Source organism: Opisthorchis viverrini (assembly GCF_000715545.1).
Source record: "Opisthorchis viverrini unplaced genomic scaffold opera_v5_218, whole genome shotgun sequence".
NCBI lineage: Eukaryota > Metazoa > Platyhelminthes > Trematoda > Opisthorchiida > Opisthorchiidae > Opisthorchis > Opisthorchis viverrini.
This window is the reverse complement of record NW_008751877.1, coordinates 572702-593651: the sequence shown is the minus strand read 5'-3', so window position 1 is coordinate 593651 and position 20950 is coordinate 572702. Positions and strand designations below refer to the sequence as shown.

General features: G+C 41.1%; 1 protein-coding gene across 1 annotated transcript in view; it reads left to right on the top strand.

Moving 5' to 3' along the window:
- Window positions 1-20950, top strand: part of T265_08473 (hypothetical protein) — a gene marked incomplete at both ends in the record, with an annotated part of 45103 nt that overhangs the window by 14749 nt on the left and 9404 nt on the right. Inside the window, 2 exons of the mRNA XM_009174285.1 lie at window positions 9758-9863; window positions 18425-18633. Of these exons, the coding sequence (XP_009172549.1) occupies window positions 9767-9863; window positions 18425-18633 (306 nt within the window). The remainder of the gene's footprint in view (window positions 1-9757; window positions 9864-18424; window positions 18634-20950) is intronic.

The window sequence follows — 20950 nt, the reverse complement described above, 5'->3', positions numbered from 1 at the left end:
AACTGAAGCATTGTCTAACTTGAAAAAAGCTTCTTCGGAGACATCATAAGAAGTAAAGGATTCTGAGAGGTTTTACTCTACCTTATGCCAAAAAGTGCGAATCCGCAAGCAACCCAAATATTTACTTTCACCAGTCTTGTCTTAAAAAAATATCAACACCTTACTATCAGATGTTTGTCAACTGCGAGCTGCAGAGCATGGATTTATTTGAAATCATATATAGACCTATATGTATTGATCCGCATGTTGGTTCTAGATGTGGGCCTAGAATTTCAAACATACGAAAGGGCGTCCGAGCTGAAATTTTGATTGTACCAAATTCAGAAATGATTAATCCTCTGCCTCATATGAAGTCTAATCATTTGGCATTCGTTCCCAACATACTTTTTTTGTTTTTATTCGCGAACTACCTGGGCTGTTAGAGAGATTTACCATCAGGGTGTGCGATCCAGCACTGTAAAACTATTTGAGGTCAGTCAGTGAAATTCTGCATGGGTCAGAGTTCAGCATCTAGCGGAATACATTGGTCTCACTTGGTATGCATGTAGCAGTAGTCTCCTACCCGTCCCCACTTCATGGGCCTCATATGCGTCAGGCCCAGACATGTTAACTTAGTCACCAACGATAGGCACAACGCCTAAAATTCGGAATAATCTCATGATAATCTCTACCTTTCTATCATTTGCAGAATGTACTTTCCGGCATAATATCCAAAAGCTTAGAGGTGTGTGGGAAAGAGAAGAAGTAACGAGTTTGGTTTAAAATCTATCTCTTAATGTCAGATACTCAGATTCAGCCTTAAGTAAAGTCACAGCCCCTATCCGGTTGAGCTGATTTTTTAGTTTGTCATGCAGCTGACTTTGATCTTGCCATACAGTGCCAGTTTGTTCAACTAACAACAGTCTCTCCGTTATATACCTATCTCTTATAAATTCTCCGCCAAATTTGTAATCTGATGGACTTATTGCAGGTGATGTCAAAGCCATCTTCGCCATTTTGACCCAAATAAGCTCACCCAGCACATCTACCACTGATTCCACGGCACATTTCCACTACCACACTTTATGGGTTTTAGGATTGATACGCGAATATTTGACCGTTACCCCGGGGGTTCATTCAGTGCTACAGATAAGGTTGGTGAATTACAAACACAAGAAAAGGCTCTGGCTAAATGAAATTGTCAACGCAAAAATGTGAAAGGTGAAGGCAAAAGTAATGTCTGCCGGCAACCACCTTTGTGTGTCCTCACCACAGTGTGCTGTAACTATCACACTCTTAGTAAAATTTTCCTAGGCGCTACATTGGTTCCACTGCGTCTCGCTAGTCAATGAATATTCAGCTAAACATATTGAAAAAAATATTAAGAGAAGTTGAACATATTTGTAAGTCGGGCTGTTGATGAACAATGATTATCGAGTGTATTTTAACCGTATTTGTGCCAACATGTCTCTACGGGATATGTGTTTTAGATTAAGGCGGAGAAATGTATTTATTTGGTGGATAAAAATAACTCAACTCATGCTGTTATCAGCAATACATTCTTGCAGGCCAGATAACTGCTAGAAGCCTTCGCTTACCAAAAATCTCTACCAGAATAAAAGCAAATTTACCAACCAAAGAAGCGTTCCAAATTCCACGCAATAGACAATCTCCAAAGTTAGCGAATATACACTCATCTGCAAACTAATTTGGTTCTTTCGAGAGACTCACCTGGAAACCAGCTGAATTTCTCGTTTATGATGTTCTCTCGAAAGAACCAAATTAGTTTGCAGATGAGTGTATATTCGCTAATTTCGTGCAATTTGGTTTCAATTAGAACATAAGGTTGACGGAAACCCGGGGACTGCGCCTACCTGATGAGCCCCAAGAAGGGCGAAACCGGTCGTGGGCTGTCGATGGATTTTCAGCGACCTTGTGAGTAGTGCATTGCAAAATCTCCAAAGTCTTACTGTAGTACCTAGGATTTTCAGGATAAACAGAAAAACGGCAAAAGGAACGTCGAGTGCTACCAGCTCAACAGCAAAGAAAGCAATATTACAGTTGGAAAAGAGAAGTATCAGCTTCCACACTTATCAGGGTATTATAAAAAAATCAGACAGCGACGGAAAACAGTCATTTTGGAAGTGAACCAAATAAAAATTCTCAATGAAGTGGCACCACACCAGAAGTATATAGCATGCAAAACATCAATCCATGGCAAGCTTTTTAAGCTGTTTTGTGAAATGTGGAACAAACAAGAATAATAGAAGCACTGGAACCTGTCGATTCTGTATGATAAACCGAATAAAGAATGTGGGGCCTGGCGTGATGAGTGACATGATGTTTATACAACCAGTGTCCCAGGAACGGTGTTTGCAGCCATTCTAAAGAACAATATGTTCTTACCAGGCCAGATCGAGTAGAATTTCATTCTAAAGAAACAAGCGCTCATCAAACTTGTACCGAAATAGCACATACTCACACATTATCTTTTCGTTAGCCTTCTCCGTCGACTGTATACACCAGGAATTTCTGTGTGAAACGCTGCCGACAGATGATAACTTGTCTGTCTGTGGTCGCAAAATAGCTTGAGTTAGGCCATTTTAAGTGCTGTCCCATAGCAATCCGGCTAACCATTACAAGTCTCGGATTAACAGAACTCTTCTTCGGAATGAGTAGATTAAGTGTTCTCGTCAAATCCTACTTTCCTTTAACTGTGAAACACAACAAGTATTTTTATATTTCCCACAAACGGATGGTTGTTAGACCATTTCAAGCATATTGAGAAAGGACTCAACTAAATTTAGAGCTACCGCAATGATCGGTAAGACCCAAGACAAAATTTAACTACTGCGATTGCTGAAGACCACTTACAACTGCTTTGAACGTGGAACGTGTCCCAAACCATTTTCCAATGAGATTTACTTCAAGCCTTCAACAAAAATGCCACTGCTACAAAACACCTAAATGGCTGAAAAAACATGAGAATATTTGGACATATTCATTCTGTTAGCTGTCTCATGGTAGAGCAAACGGAGAATAACATTTGAGGGTTGATTTCCTTGTGACAGATGCCGTTTACTTATTTGCTAGCTGACACGCCAACGTATAATGTTCGCAGATTATGGACAGATGGACATCAATGATTAGGGTGCTTCACGGTGTGTTGAAATACTGGTAGCTGCGGGTGAGATTACTGGGTTCTGATTTGGGGACCTCGATCTGTTTTCCAAATTCGGAAACCAGCCCCAGTGCACACAAATATCGTCTTCTCAATGTGTGACGATACGTTTCTAGGCTAGTCATCAAGGTCACCAAGCAGAAGAACAACAACCAAGCGTGATTGCTTATCAGGTGGCCCGTGACGGCTTCTATGGCAGAGAAAATGGATTATATTCAAGTGTTCGACAGCCCTTCTTCGTGAATTACATTTTATGCAGATCCGTGTTAGGAAACAAGCTTCCGTACTTCCAACGAGTATTTAATTCTTGAGAAGATCTGATGTTCTAGATACATCTAGATAACTTCCCATGTAAAACCAAGGTAAGACCAAAGAGCATGAACCTGGTCACGAAATATCAAAATCTCGTTTACGTAAGCGAAATTAACAGGTTGGCGCATTTTTCCTGTTATTATTCGTAAGTGGAACTTCCATATGAAACTTCATGGCTAGAGCTTAGTTAAACACCACTTCTGAATAGCTTTTTTTGTTGAGGATGATAATCACGAAGTTGACGAGAAAAAATATAATAAAGATGAAGAATACGACAAAAATGCTAATAGCGATAGAAAGATTGAAGATCATGTGTGCGTAAAGTTTGGGAATTGTCGTTTGCTGTGTTCTATGCGTTAATTCGCTCCGAAGACGAAGTCGTTTCGGTGTGCCAAGAGCTGCTCACTCTTTTGCTCAAATCTTCTGCCTTCCAATAAGATGCACTCAGGATACTGCACCAATGTCCACGAACTTTCCGTAAATTTACGTACCGCACGGATAACTCTAATACAACACCATAGAAGACAGAATATTTCACCTTCAGATTCATTTTGTTGTGTTTTTAACGGTGAATGTGTACGATAATTGACCTTTTCACTCATTCGAAACAAAATTCTCTACCACTGGAGTGTCAAAGATTCAAAGGATAGGTTTCTGGACATTGAGGCTAGTCCAGCGAGAACCAGACGGTGAATAACACAGAATTTTTGCGTAGCTCTGGTCACTGAAGTGGTGGTGAGGGTGCCCTAATCAGTTTGCAGACCCTCTGTCAAAACAATAAATCTCACCAGTAGTTATTTCTTCCTCCAATTATTTCTCATAAAAGCGATCAAGAAGAATGTGTTAACCGAGGTCTACCGAATTTCAGTGTTCCATCAAGTAGTAGGCATAATGCGAACAGTTCCTTGATATGTACCCATGTATCGGAATGCTGATTGGTACTGAACATAGTAGGGTCAATAGAAAGTTGCATTCTTTTCCACCATAGTACACTTATCTTCTTTAGGCCTGTTCGGCTCTCACGGCTGTGACGAAATTTTACTTTAAATTGTTCGGCGTTCAAAGCCTTATGAACTGACTCCACGCATATGTGTAAAAAAGCTCTTCTTTTTATCAATCGCCGTGAAACATTTGCAGTGCTGATGGACAGCAAGAGCAGATCTACTCTCTACTGTCTTTTAAGTTTGCGATCAAGGCAAATTTTGCTCATGGCATTAATCTTCAGAACAATTAAGTGATTTATTGGATATCTAAGAGCCAAATGTGAATTTTCTGTAATCCTTGGTAGATGGCTGAGAAGGTGCCCGTTTTAAACACTTAATTCCAGCTGACGGTCATTGATGTCTTGCCCATGGTGTGGCTCTGTTTGTATGCATTAAAACAAATGACCGATGTATATTTATAAAACATACCACGAGGTCAAAAGTTACTTAAGCGGTTTTCGGCTATTCAGTCTGGCATCCTGACTCATTCCTGGTTGCAGACTATCAAACCTGAAGTTTGGTCGAATCAGTATTTTGAGGATTAGCAATTGTAAGGGCTGTTAACAGTTTTAGTGTCTTCAAACTGAAAAAATAAACCAAACGTCAGGTGAAATGTTTTAGCGACTCAAGTAGACTTAGATACATCATCACGATTATCATCATTATAAGCTTAAAAGCCGCGTACTTGTCCTACAAAGATCATAGCTGACACAGTTCCATTCACCGATGATGTGAGGAGGAATATACTCGTTTAAATAAAAAGCTGTTGTGGCCGCCTTTACGTCGGTCGGGTATTCGAAAGCGTCATCACCGGATGTTGGAATACCATTGACTGTGACGGTTTTGCGCAACAGCTACTACGAGCAAGTGTGTGATCGTACCTGGACAACAGGATTTGAATATTTAGCCACCTAGTTCACCGACTGATAGAGTTTAGGAGGATCAAACACTGTCTGTAAGTTGGTCCAACTGGGTGTAGCAAATATCGAACGCAGTGATGGGTAGATTTATGAAGCATATTTCGCTGTGAAATCGGAATATTGTTGTTTTCCGCTTACATATTTTACACAAACAACAGGCTATTTCTGTCTTTACAACAGAAGGTTCTCTGAAATTCATAGTTGTTTGCTTCGCAACATTATGTTTTCGAATTGCATCACTTTTCACCCTTACAACATCAGAACTGCTTCAGTACAAGTGGTGTCCTTCTTTTCTTTGAGCTCACAACCGTTCTCTCTTAAATTAGAATCTGTGTTTGATACGAAATCTACGAAAAAATTTCCACCGTTCTCCTGATGCGTAACATGGGTGCTACTTCCGACCAAATCTCCTTACAAACTGAAACCACAGAATCGTAGCTCTCCGAGGTTTTCAAACAGCTACCCGCATAATCTGACTAGCGGTAGCAAATAAATAAAGAACTTCAGAAACCTATCAGTAAAGGTAACAAAACACAGTAACGTCAAAAGCACACGCAGCGATGGTCCCTCTGTGCCCATAAGCCGACATTATTTACTTTGATGTCTTGATGGCTCAGTTTTAATTCTTAGTTTTCTCGATAATCACTTGAAGTGGAATGTTCTCATAAACTGCATCCGATTTGTATCGTTCTCCACATCTTTGTTTTGAACATTGCAAACGCATTTTCCTGCGCAGACCCTCCATTTTCCATTTCCATTCTCAGTTTTTGGCATCTTTTTGAGTCACTTTGGGTTTATTGGTCGCTTCTGTAGCTATGCATATTTGCATGGCTTCCCATAGTCCACAGTGAAAAATGTGAGACAAATTTGTCAAGAGTGCTTACAGATATTGAGTCCTGGAACCCGCCACAGCTGAGTACCAACGAATTCAATTAAGAATAGGATCAAAGCTTAGTTTTTGTCTTTCAATTGAAACAATGAAGGGTTGAAAAGTCCTGTGCAGCGTTCTTTTCTTATTGTAGATAATCTGCATATACATCTTGAGAAAACAGAGACGATCCTTTTGCGTGTCGATAAGTTAGCAAGGCAGACATCAAGTTTGATGAACAGCCAGTAAACACACCAGCCAAAAACAATTGATGGTATTGTCATCAGGCGGAGTGTGAACCTATGACCGATACAGTCTTTGCCCCATTCAAATTTCACTTATAATTCACGAGTGTTCCACGTGTCTACTTTATACAAAGTAGAATCAATGACTGTCGCATCCACATCCATTTAGAAACTCTATGATTATCACATTCGCTCTGAGCGCTCGTTCTTTGCGCTCACCTTTGACTGATTTCGGTCGTCTGGAACAGTTTGCTTCTCCCAAGTGACTGTAAACGGTTCGAACGGGCAGTGACCAAGGAATTCAGCGCCGTCTATGAAGACAACAGGATGAAGAGCCTTCGGAAGAGGGTGCGCGGTGAATCTTGACTAAGAGACACTCACATAGTTCTGAGGCTGAAGAGGGTTCGTACTCAAAATCTAAGTTCCTCTCACAGGCTAAAAAGCTCAGAGGGAAGTTAAAAGTTGATCAAATAAACTTCGTTTTGGAGTGTTCTCTTTAAAAGGCTAGACTTTCATCTTATTTTTTCATCACGGAGCCATCTGGTCTTTGGTGATAATAGACTTCCAATGGCCTGACGAACAAACCAAATGGAGCAACCTGCAGCGGTTTCAATCATCAGCACAATGAAGTTGTACCTGCCTTTTTAATAAAGAAAATCTGACTACAAATGCCTCCTGAAGACCGCTATTCTACCGTCCTGTACAAAGTGGTTCTCATAAGGTTTTAGAACATAATTCATCAGGAATCAACGTTGAAAACATTTAGATCAGTCGTCTAGCTTCCAAAGCAGTGCACTTTAGACTTTATATAAGTCTTCTGACGTCACGTTCGCACACATGTGTGTAATTCATCTAGCAACGGAAATCCTTATTATGTTTTGTAGACAGCGAACCCCCTGTCGCACATCCGATGTGTGCTGCGCTCCACGATGTAGTAACAAGGTATAATTTGAGTCCTGCGCTTCCTTACCTTAGTTCGGATGTCTCGTTGTTAGGCAACAGATGTTTTACCTGGAAATTGCAAAAAAAACATCCAGGCTATTAAAAAATAGTGCTATATGGAGAGATTCTCAAACTTAAAGTCTTATGGGTGCATTTTATGAATAAAACTTTGAACGGCACCAATGAAATGCAGCATGACGGTTTACAAACAAGCATGGGACAATTCACTTGATACAGCAGCCAAAAAATACCAAGTTCAGTCTTATTTTTGTTAGACCGTTCCCAGATGTGGTCCAAAACGCCCAAAACCCTTGATTCGTTTTAATGCGTGTTGGATTCCCCTGAACACTTTTACTCCATATTCGGACGTTTACAAACATGTTTTTTGTTTCAACAAGATACCCCAACCCCAGAAAATTTTCTCAAAAGTCAAAAACCAATCAATAGTAACGTAGACAATTTTTTATTACATCTGCTTTCTCTGACTTCGCACTTCTCTTAGAAAAGGCGTAAACCCAGATAGCCGGGACTATATTCTGATGTTTTTAACAAACGTCACCAAGTCACAGAGTGGCAAGACATTACGCATGCATGTCCAGCGCATCTTGAACTTTTTTGCAGTTTAAAAGTAAAGATTTTATGCGTATATTTGGTTGGCTAGAGTGGTTTCATCGTTTGAGTCGACATATGTGATTCCCTCACTATTTACCTGGGAGGCTAAATGAGTGATAAAACCTTGAAACCTCATTCTCCTTTTACAAGTTTGCCTTTGGCAGGTTGCAGAGTGGTGCAATCCACCGTCGTTTATTTTGACTCGACAAGCCCGGCGTGCTCATATGCGACGATGAGTGCACACGCACCAGAAGAACCTCTGTCCATTGTTGATTCAGTCCAGTGAATAGCCTTTCATCAATACCTGTACGCCTATGGATTTGATTTAAACAAAATAGTTGGATCGGCTGTTTCAGTAAAGCGAGTCCCAGGCATCAGTTTCCGTGGCATTTCGTTTAACGAAGTCATCAGGACTGACAGCACATAAGAAGCGAGTACAGGACGTGCTTAATGATAGCATTTTCTACAGTGTGGTAACACATACACACCACGAGCGACTAAAAAACCATCTAACAGAGCACTATCACGTGTCTTCTAGTCGCCAGACGCAGTTCGAGTAGATGGGCCTCAGTTTTATTCCGTATCTAAATAATTTATAAAACTTGCAGTTGAAAATGAGAACGAAAATGAATTACACAGTGTGTAACCTGAATATCATTTGAACGGAATCACAATCAGCTCTAGGATATCTTGGTCTCCTTCTATAGTCCTGCATGCACGTTCGTTATGTGTCAGCTGACCATCATTCAGAAGGATTATGTCGCTCATTTTTCGTCGTACATCAACTCAACGGTTAAGGCTGATAGCCCTCAGACTAAGCAGATATGGTGTCAAGACATAGTCATGATACGCGGGTACGCTTTACTGAGCGATTCATATTTAACTATTTGGATACCTGTGCAACAAGACACAGCTCAAACTGAAAACGCACTTTGGACGCAAGCTAGAAAAACGGTATTCATTAAGGCATCATTCTCTGCATCAAATGAGGAATTTTCTGACATGGACTGTTGATTTTCCTGCTAGAGTGAAACACTCATAATCTGTCTTACTCGGTGTTCTGTGATCTGCACAAACCATCCTAATGCTGTATAACCTTTTGTTTGTTTTTAAACTCTTTTGTCCCTTGAATATACATCGTTCTGTGATCTGCACAAACCATCCTAATGCTGTAATAACATCTGTTTGTTTTTAAACTCTTTTGTCCCTTGTAATATACATCCTTATACAACCTTATATGGTGTGGAACCCGTTAGAAACACTCCACAGAGCACTTAAATACATCCATTATCTGGGTAGCCTTTTTTCAGTAGGCTGGTAGCTTTCGCTGGGGATAAAGGTACACAATACTGAGTAGGAGCCAGCTAATACTACTGGTAAACACACAAGAATGATGACTGAACTACTCTAACATCAACGCTAGCCCTGTAAGTGATCCATACCGCTAACAGCTCTACATGCTAGTAATTCAAACGCTCCGAGCAATTCTGTACATTGAGGAAGAGTATGAGAAACTACATTGTAAGATATTCTGTTAATGTTCAGTGCCTAAGGGAACTTGCGGTCGAGAAATCCATGTATATTACTTGTAATTTTATTGACTAAACCATTGTGATCAGAAATCAACGACTTTCATGGTCTTCAATGGTATCAATTTGAATTCAAACATTCTTGTAGTTTATTGGATGTGATCCTTTATCTTGATTGTTTTTCAGCTCTGAAGTATGAGCAAGAGTCATGACAGCAGTGATTTTCAACCTCCGGGAAGTTCAGTGCATGGAAATTTTCGTCCATCCGGAGGTGTGTCGCTCTTTGGGGCAAGTAAGTCGCAACTGGTTTAAGTGTCTTAGCTTAAGAATAGATCCATCCCGTTAGCTTGTTTGTTTTCCACAATGAACATTTCCACGCTATGCACTCTATGGACCTAACACATCACTCATATTATCGCTGAAAACTCTTCCACAGTTTATGACCGTCTTTGCCCTCCTCGGGGATCCTAATGTAAACACAGTCCCCGAGTTCTCCTCCACCTTATAGTCTACTGAAACGCAAAGTCGTATGTAGATTAGATTAGTTGTCGAAATCTGTTCAGTTTGGGTTCAAGTAGAACGTAAGTTTGGGAGAAACCCGGGAACTGCGCCTAATTGGCGACCCGACAATATATTGAGATACTGGCATATCTAATCAACTGAAACCGAAGGTGGCCTTGTGCAACACTTTCAGTTAAATGAGAACATCAACAACGAATATTGATTTAGGTATCCTGAGAAAACCAAATCCATCCAGTCAGGTACGGAACACAGCTTTAGAGTAACCTTTGTTCGTTACCTGTAGAAGGCATGATTAAGCTATTGGAAGTCATGTGACGTGCAGTGAAGAGGCTGTTTATTGTGATTGTTATTCATATACTGAAACATTAATTGGGTTATACCGCCCTTCGCTGCACCAATCAAATGAAGTAGTATTTCACGCTACTTAATTCATAAACCATTGATTCTTCTACGAAGGAAAGGAAAATAACCGGCGAACTTACAGGCCTGATCTCAAAATTATTGAACATCGATGGTATATGCTGCAACACCAGGTGTGAAGTTATGCAGAAATCAACGAGTCTTAGCAAAAGGAAGTCTTTGCTTTCACGTGATAAAATGGAATGCATCAGTCAGATCAAAAATTCAGACACATCAATAATGTAAAAATGTGGTCCACAAGTTTTTGAATAAAAAAAATTAACGTAGATCCCTTAAAACCTCATCAACTTCCCTTATTCCCTAGACCCTCGTATTTTAACTAAAAACTTTTGCTTCGATATTTAATCGGTCTGAAATTAGAGAACGATTTGCTTGAAATATAACCACCAATAACTTTGAAGATGGCTAGGATTCAGAACTGGTACTCCCTGTAACATATTGATTCCGAAGTAGTCCAGAATAAAAATAATCGATATGCGCATAAAAGATGACGTGCTCTTGACCATCCCAACAAGCTAGCCTAGACAAAACTCTCCACTGAAGGTGAAGTTATCATACGATTATCTGCATATTAAGTTGTTGCTGACAGCAGACTCAGCTGAGTGGCAGTTAAATCCCTCGATTGTACTAACCTTCAGCTAAATGAGAACGAAGAAGGTAGCGAACAAAGCTTGTTTTCTGCGATTGTTCCTCTTGGCTAACACATCACAAATGTATATGGTAGCAGAAATCACGTGGGAAAGGTAAGATCGGGGCTACACACACTTTGGAGAAATAGAAATCGAATGAAGGGGGAGTTGGAGGAGGGATAGTGGGTGGCGGAATCAGATAAGTGACGTCAACGTCAATCAGACTTGTGGGACGGGATGCTTCGTAGGCCAGTTCAAGTTCAGAAATCGCACAAGTTTCTTTTGGATGCAAAGTTGCGGATCCAACAGCCGGATTCCAATCGCCTCTAAGATCGATAGCAGTCTGGATCGTACTAGTCGTGATCGGTTCAGAGGTACCCGGTATATGATGTTGAACTGAACTGGCCTACGAAACATCCGGCCCCACAAGTCTGTCTGACTTTGACGTCACTTACCTGATTTCGTGACCCATTGACCTATCCCTCATCCACCCCCCTTTTTTCGATTCCTATTTCTCTAAAGTGTACATAGCCCCGATCTTAACCTTTTCCACGTGATTTCTGCTGCCATATAAATTTGTAATGTATTAGCTTAGAGGAACAGTCATAGAAAACAAGCTTTGTTCGCTACCTTCTTCGTTCCCATGACTACCACGGGTATATTCATCCACTTCAGCTAAATGTGCTGCAAATCGGCTCCCATATGTTTCATCTGGAACGATACTCAGCACGTTCAATTAAATGATAGTGGATATTATTGTTACTGTCACTAGTACCTGGCCGACATTCGAATCAATCTACAGTGAACACAAGATTCGTGCACTAGTCAGTACATGAGCCCACTTACATACTGTTTGCTGTTTCAATAAAAATTTGTTCATTGGAACTGAAGGAATAAGCCTTCTTGGTGAACCTCAATAAGGAATTGGTAGCTCGTCCAAAAATTCTTCTCAAGGGTCTCCTACTTGCTTTTCCTCGGATGTAATTTGTCGTAAAACCAGAGTGTTGAGGTGTACACATTTACCACGTGTTCACCATGCGGTCAACCTCCCGCTAATTTGCTGGATGACGCATCAACATAGGCACTCATACGGCCTCCTACAACAAATGTTCAAGCAATAACATCTGGTATCTTCGTAATGCAGCGCTGTTACGTTGCACCCACGTAACATGTAAGAAACTATCCGACCATTTTAAGCTGTAACGATATAAGCCATATTACATTTGTGTAAGTTTTGTGTTGTGATTCTGTCGTCCTAATCTTCAGCGCAGAAAAACAAAACACGAGCTTCACAAGGGGTAATATTTGACAAAATTGGTGCATTTCATTCCCATCTAAATGTAATTAGAATGCTCGACTAACGGCAACACTAAATAATAGTGCTGCATTCGTTTGGGTCAATGAATTTATGGTCAGGTTTATTGTAAACGGTAGCGACGCCGTATACTTTGAACAGCGGTAAGATGCTTGGGATCGACTTCTTGAATGCCCCATGCACCGGGCGCACACTTCGGAGTTCAATCAGCATACACCATTTGGGCCTTGCTTGGACCTATGTCGTGGAGTTCATACCCAGCCCTAATGCAAATGTGATATGCCCCAACACTTACCGCATGGAGCGAATCCTGGACTATACCATTGACTAAACCAAGTTCCGTCGGCACATATGTCACTAGTGTTGACCTAGTCGATGTGAACCGATGACGTATGGAATATATGTTATGGTGTCTTGGCGTTTCCATCTAGATCCCATCGTTCTGTAAACCAGAAAACCCCTCGGCTTCGGTTCCGAGGTGGTGGTTCCCTGAAAGGAAACAGAATTCCTTGCCGTTTAAATGCCTTTCTGACAAGACTTTCTGTCCAGAATTTACCGTTAGCGATAAATGTAAATCCCGCGACTTTCTTGTTTATTTTACAACATTGGACTTCTCTCCCTGGCTATTAGGTTCTAACGTAGCTACATACTTCGTGACTTAATTCAGAGTTGGGATTGCCAACATCAGACACCATGGTCTATGTTTTCTACTTCCCTTGAAATCAAATATCATGTTTTCCTGCAACACTCGAATTAACTGGTTACCACTCTACAGTAGCTTGTTTTAGTGTGGGAAAAACGCAGCGGAAAAAGACTGACGATATTGACTGAAGAACAAAGCTAAGCGCAAGGGTTCAAAGAATGGTGTTGATAAAATAACACAAAATTCAGTCTACGGGATGAAGAAGACAGTAGATATCAGGTGTTCAACACTCCCAGTGTTTTATATAGCTCCACAGTAAGTAGTTACGATTGCACAGAATAATGTTCTTGTAATCAATGTGCTTGTAAAGACCGAACAACTTTCTCGCCACTAATGTTGCATGTTCCCGTGCAAACCAAACTAGGTGATATAACGCGCAAGAGAGTAGCCTTGTATAACATTCGGACTTGATGAAACCGGATTAAAAGCCTTGTCCAATGCGATGAGCCTCCATTTTCAGATGGAATTTTAAGCTTAGCCAACCATGACTGGACAACTGACAGTGACCGCACCTATACCCATAGGGTCTGACAAAAGGACGAGGCGCCACTTTCAAAGTCGGCCACGCTCCCAGTGTTACACACAGTGAAGTGGCAAGTGACTTAAATGAAGCGTTATGTAACCTACAAGTCATTGTCTACACCGTTAGGTTCATGCATAAGCTCGATAGATCAGCGCTAATAAACAAATTCTTCAGAAATTTAAAAAACAAGATTCTTATAGATTGTAAACCCTCAGCTGGTGTTGTTTGGCTCTTCCTCTCAAGAGTCGCCGAGCCGTGTTAAATTATATAACATCCTTCTCTGAATATCTGTGAATAATCGAGGGATTTCGATGTCCGATCCATTCTGAAATTCGCACAAGCGTCGCACTAACGGCGCTGTCAGACTGTAGCTTTCAATCCACTCCAAGCCTGAAGTGGATTTTCAAAAATGATAAATAAAGTGCTGGGCTTGAGCTTCTAAGTGTCGCAGAAAACGATTGTTTCTGATAACCAAGTTACTACAGTACCAGCTTGTGTGCGAGAATTCGATGATTTCAGTCCCGACTCACCTTTTCCTGCATGCTTTGTATAGTTGAATTTTTCAGTTCAGGATCAACAAATGCGATGTTGCTCACAACTTACATGTAAGCTATTCACTCATTGTCCAACATTGCCGTCTTTGGGGATGATAAATCATATGCTTCAGTGAATACCATCAAGTTATCGGATACCATCTCGACGGTGTACTGATGAGAACCCCCTGGGAACCTTTGCATATAGCTTAACTGGAGTAGACGCAATGTTATGTAAAGGAATTGCTTGATGACGCTTGACGGTATATTGACAATAAACGGATAAATAGCATCGGTGTCCTTTGTGATGCTTTCATTTGAAGCCTAGTATACGCACGTAACATGCCTGTGCATGTTCTTCTTTCGACCATCGGGTCTACACAGATGCCAGCACCTTGTATGGAGATTGATTATATGTTAATGCGCGCAACTTATCCGTTGCCCTCCAAATATGTGCTGGATCTGAATGCTTCGAACAATATTGAGCCCTTTTCGCCGATTAACCTTAGATTATCCGTTGCTCTCCAAATATGCGCTGGATCTGAATGCTTCGAACAATATTGAGCCCTTTTCGCCGATTAACCTTAGATATAGAAGTATACTGAACGGCAGATTGTCTAAAATATACTCCCCTTTCAATGTAATTGACATTATTGTGGACTTCGACAGATCGACTATCTTCAAAATTACTCCTTCATGAATAAGTAGTGATGTCTTCTTTGATGCCCTAATGGATTCCGGTTCCAACCTGTACCTGGACGCCCCTCGACTAGACATTGGCTAAACACATAAAAAGATCGTCAACACGTGAAAGACACTTACCGGAAGCAGATTCACAAAAACAAATGAGGAGCGTAAAAACAATATTTTGAGCATCTTAAAAGGGTTGGTGACCTATATCTAGCACGGGAGAGGGGAAAGTTAAGCTTGAAAACACAAATGTCAGTTGAATTATGACACAATACGACGATGCTCATGTGCCAACATTCTGGTCACTAAGGATGACCACCAAAGTTCACTCCCTTGTACTTTATTCGCACTGTATTTAGTTCCAGTGTTCTCAACCAACGAATGTGCATTGTCCGGTAGAATCTTATACTTTACCTCCTACAAGTTGCAGATTAATTCCTGACGAACAATTTACACGCAATCACAGGAAGGTAGAAATGCTTTCCAGCAAACGTGTGAAGTGTGTATTGCTTTGCTTGTGTGCTGTCGTCATGACGACTAATATCCACATTCGATTCAGGATTGTGGACGCTCATAGTGGTCACGTGATAACAGAGAAAATACATATCGATCGAGGTGAAAGAAGGGTCGATTCAAGAGAATCACGATTTAGCGGCGCACAGTATATCCACTCCTGATCATTCGATACACATTTGGTCATTTAATTTATTTTTTCTATCTTGGCCATCCGTGGAGAGAAGTACTACGAATACTTGTGGTTTTTCGTCACCGGAAGGAGACCAGTGACAACTAGGGACGACCTATAAGTTCGGTAGCATACATACATGTTAAATTACTGACGATCCAGATCAACACAGGGATTTTAATGACGTGAATAAGTTATACGTTCGAAATGTGGAATACTTTGAAGCAGTTCCACACAAACCACTGATTTAAGTGAGTTCAGTTGCAAGCTCATCGGTAGCTCAAGACCATCCGCCATATCCGGTACTTATTATGAGTTCGCCCGTTTGGTAATATAGAAGGCAGTGTGGTCTGCATGTAATTTCAGCAAATTAAACTCAAAAAGATTATCGCACGCAATGTTCTCGCAGCCTCGATACCCGAACAGTGCACCCGAATCCTCAATGAGCCAGTAGCTACCAGTTTAAAACAGTATTTCTCTGCTGCGGAAATACAGATAGCTTAAAAGTCGTCATGAAAAGGATCACCAACTCTTGCCTTTTAACTTGCACTCTTACTTTCCCGAATACTTTAAGGTGGAATGCAAACAATTGTTGCACTTTACCTACCAACGCCATCGCATATCTAATGCACTTATGATCCTTAGATCTGTGGTTTCTGAAGGCGCACCACTAAGGCTGTTTGCTGATGGTGTAGAAGAAAGTATCTTCTCAGGTCAAATCACCAATTGGACAGATATGACTGGCCAAAAATCCAATCCAGTCCCTCCCGATGTTTTCATATTTACTTTTCTATTTTCCCTCAATGAATTTTCCTAACTTCCACACCCAACAAGGGCGGACTCATCTATTCTGCGAGTTATATGTAAATGTACGAGTATGACTGAACAACTCCGAGAGTTGAACTTGGGAAAGATGCCTATTCCTCAACATTCTTAAACCTAACGATGTACACTTCTTATTGGTTTCAGGCTATCAGCATCATAACATCTCTTTCAAAACATCTCTGCTGTAAATAACGCTTTCTTCCTGGAAACTAGCGCAGTAGAATAAGTAAAAATAACCTCAGTTGTTTCCTTCACAGTGCAGTAAACTTCACCAAAATACAAGACGGATACTTGTCTCTGCAGCAAAACCCTATTTTAAGGCTTCTAACCCCATGCGTCCTCTCACATTGTACACATTTTCCTCGGAACCTTTGGGGAGGACCTCTGCCTTACTGCATAATCGGTGGTGCACATTTCAAGATGCAGTGGAATCTCATGGGTTGGTCTTGCTCTAGTCGGCAAACAGAACGATGCGCTTTGGGACATTACTCCAGTTTTCTCATGTACACAACACCCACTTCACCACGCCCTGTCTGAAGCCGTTTCAACTTGTATGGCATGATCTTCATTCAAACTGTTATCTGTCTGGCTCAGTTTTTGATATATTATCCTGTCGTGGGCTGTCGAAGTATTTTCAGCAACCCTATGAGTAGTGCATTACGTTTATACTGTTCCCCTCTACATAACTTAAACACCTCTATACCCCACTCAGAGTACTTTTGGCACAAATACCTCGCGATTAAGGTATATTACCCTATTAGCCATTCTCGTTTCTCTCCATCATTACGGGTTTTAAATAAGATGTTTGATGACACCATAATTTTACATATTGAGAACTAGCATTCGGTTGAATCAATCTTTCCTGGATTTAATTTCTATATTCAGTTTGAGAAACAGAGCTGAAAAACTTTAAAGTTGTAATTTTCTGGCGATTCTTCTGATATTAGCCCAACTTTTTTTTAGTTTTCCATTCCTCGGAGCAGTGCTTGTTTTCTCTTGGAGAGATTACTCTACCTGGCTCGTGCCGAAGAAGTGAACTCAAGTCTAGACCTTATCAGGGCTCAGTGCTGTTGGATACTCTGCTCCGTGCTCTTATTCAAACTTCTGACACCTGACATGCAAAGCTAGAGTCTTGTTCCAAATCTGTCAGACCACCGTGAACCGACCTATCAACGTAAACGGACCAATCAACCTTGAACATCAGACGTCCATAGTTCAAGTCCCAATACTGACTGTGTCAAATTGCTCTTTAAGAGCCAAACACACTTCCACTCAGTCCACGTTTACAATAAAGTCATCTGCTGAAAATTATCGGTGGCCCTTGAAAATAATTACGCAGCTCCCGTAATAACTTCGAATTTCTGTTTGCATGACAAAATGAACTTCGTACCGATGATGCAGTGCAAGACTCACGTATTTATTTGTTCGTCTTCGCTCCGGGTTGTTCATTGCTCACAACCAGACGGGCAATACAAGTCTCGTGATGCGGTGCCAGCAGTACTCTGGGAACTTGCTTAGTCAGGTTCATAAGAGGAATTTGACGAGATCAGTGGTCAATGCCAAAGAATTCACCATAGACGCATGCTGTTTTTATAAGTTTCATCACTAGATACGGTTCAGTAAGCCGGTGCACCTGGCAGATCAGTCTTCCCACATATTTGGAAGCAATAATTCTGCGGTGCGTAAATTTTGTAGCACGTGGCTAAATCGCATTGCTATATACACAAAGATATCATAAGACTATAACGGAAAATCATTCATAATCGAAAACTCGTAGAGAACGGAACAGTACAGAACATATTCTATCATGCCATGTTACTTTGTTATTGAATACTCGTGAGATTCGCTCCCTTTGTGTTCATGGTACCGAAAAGACCACATCGTTCGAACAGGGAGCTATCGATCTTACCTACTTCAGTTTTTTGATACTGTTGCATACATCGATCAGTTTACAAAATGGTGCTTCATCCTCTCATTGGATAGCATGATAATCTCATCATTTTCGCAGATCGTGGACTTTTGGGCGAAATGAAGGCTCGATTACGTGGCGATCCAAATGATGGATCAGATACCGATACACTTTCCAACCCACCCACATCCACTTCCCCGCCCAGCAGAATAAATTTTGGCAACAGAGTTTCACCAAAAAATGAAAACTCCCCCTCTCCTCCAAAAAGCTCCTCGAAAGGCGGAACATCTCCAAGCTCTGCGTCACATGTAAGCCATTTCACTTTGGTGTGGATTGACCGTCCTTATCCTGTTATTTCTACAGACTTGTATACTTGGTGGTGTGCATCTGTCTATATCTGCATATATGGTGGCCCATGCTGGTATCATATTAGATACTTCTGTTAATCGCAGCACGCGCAAAGCGGAACAAGCAAGCTGCTACTAGAAATGGGCATTTTTACTCCCAAAGATAGAGAAAACAATGCACAAAGCTCGCACATTTCCTGGTAAATGAAACGCCTAGCCCAGGTTTGACTTGTCCACCAAATCCAGTTGATGATTCAGTTTTTGGGCCTCCAAGGTTGGTGGAATGTCTAACTGGTGACATAATAAAGGGGGTTTCAGTCAAACGTAGAATGACTGCTATTAGTTTAATTTAACGTGCTCGGGATCTAAGGTGCCTCAAGCCCCCTTTACGGTAACCCTATGTAAACATTTAAAAAATCTCAGGTGACAGAGTATTCGCAGCATGACGCCGAGAACAATTATGGTGTTGTTTTTATTTGTGGGCAAAGGCACATTCCTGTTAAGCCGCGATGTTCTTTTGGGTGCTGAGTTCACGGTTTCGTTGGTGGCGGCTTTTATGGCGGCTGAATGAACAAATACTCTTCCTCCACAAGTAGCATCATTACTACCCACCTTTGAAGTGTCGCTCTTCAATTTAGTTTCATTCACTGAGATTGGTGATCACAACAAATGACGAAACTGATATCTGCTGCTCGGTAAATTATTATTTCCACCTACTGAGCCGTATATCAGTAGCACATGAGAATTGCAGCAAAGTCCCAATTGACGTCTTGACAGCCTTGATGGGTTTGGAATGATCACTTTTCGGATAATGGCGAAACAATACATTGTCGAAGAGTTTTCAGTAACCTTACGAGTAGTGTGTTGCCTCAATACAGTGTATTGCGTTACTGGCCTATCGTCCCAGCTGAAGCATAACCCGGCCTGGTGCAGCAAATTCGGCTGCAAACTAGAGATTCAATTGCGTCCCCAGTGACGACAAGAATGGCATGCAAATAAGTGTATTCTCTAAGTTTGTGTAATATGAGTTGAATTTTACCATCAAGTTTAGGAAAACTCAGAAACTGGAACTACCTGGTAAGCCCAAAGAAGCGCGAGAAACAGGTCGTGGACAGTCGGAGTGTTTTCAGCAGCCTTATACGTAGTGTATCCTCTCTTTAACCAACATAAATATACAAAATACTGTGTTCTTTTTGTCTATCTCGATACCACAGAAAGTGTACTTATTATGTAGGATGAAAATATTTCCTGTAGTTGCGTTATCAGCAGCACACAAAATACTTCTGAACATAGGGTAGCAAAAATACCCTGATAATTTCCGATGCGAACAATTGATTACACCGTGTTAAAACGAGGGACGTCAATTGATATAAATAGGATAGTTAGCTTCGATGCCATCCATGGTTATCAATAACTACGGAATTCGACCAGGGGCCAGTTTGGTAACCAAAGGAACAGGTGATCCTGAACCCTGGCAAAAACAACCGTATTCTTTCACCCCACGCTGCGCCAGACTTACAAGCAGTGTGATTGACCTTCATTGTTCGTCCTATACTTGCACTGTGTTCAATGTATTGCGACGGAAAGAAAACTGTATGGAATGATTTCTTCTCGCGACTTATATATACAAAGCGGTAAGTGTTTTTCGGCGACTCCTTCACCGTTTATCGAATCTTTCGACAACAAGCTGCAGATCTTTCATGCAGACTCGAATTTGGATTTATGTTCGCCGCAACGCAGTTTGGTAATGTGAGACCACTTTCTAACGACCTTTGTTTCCACCTCACTGTTCTTATAGCCACGGTATTGTTTGCGGCTTGTATTATCCCATTTGACTTGAAATGGCCATTACATAGGCCTAGCGAATGTGCAAAATACATTGGTTTCACGCAAACATATTACACCCAGTGCTGATCTTCCATGAACGTCTTCACACTTTGCATTGACAAACGCTAAATACACAGCATTGTTTTCCTCAGTTTCATTTCTGTTCCACGTTATTTGAAACCATAGGTTAGCCAGGATCTAATAACTTGGCAAGTCATTAGTTATATTAGGAAATGTATACCAGATTTTTCCACAGGTCGTTGCATGAAAGAATAATGATTGCAGAAGACCACAAATTTTGTACGCATATCCTCTTACACTATTCCCCTTAGAAACCGGGTAACATTCTCTATTCTGGCGGTTATGCTAGAGACGCGACAAAACATTCAGATGGTGCACTTAGCAACTTTAGGTCTAGCTGGCTTTTCAGCTAAACTAAGTTGGGCTTCTG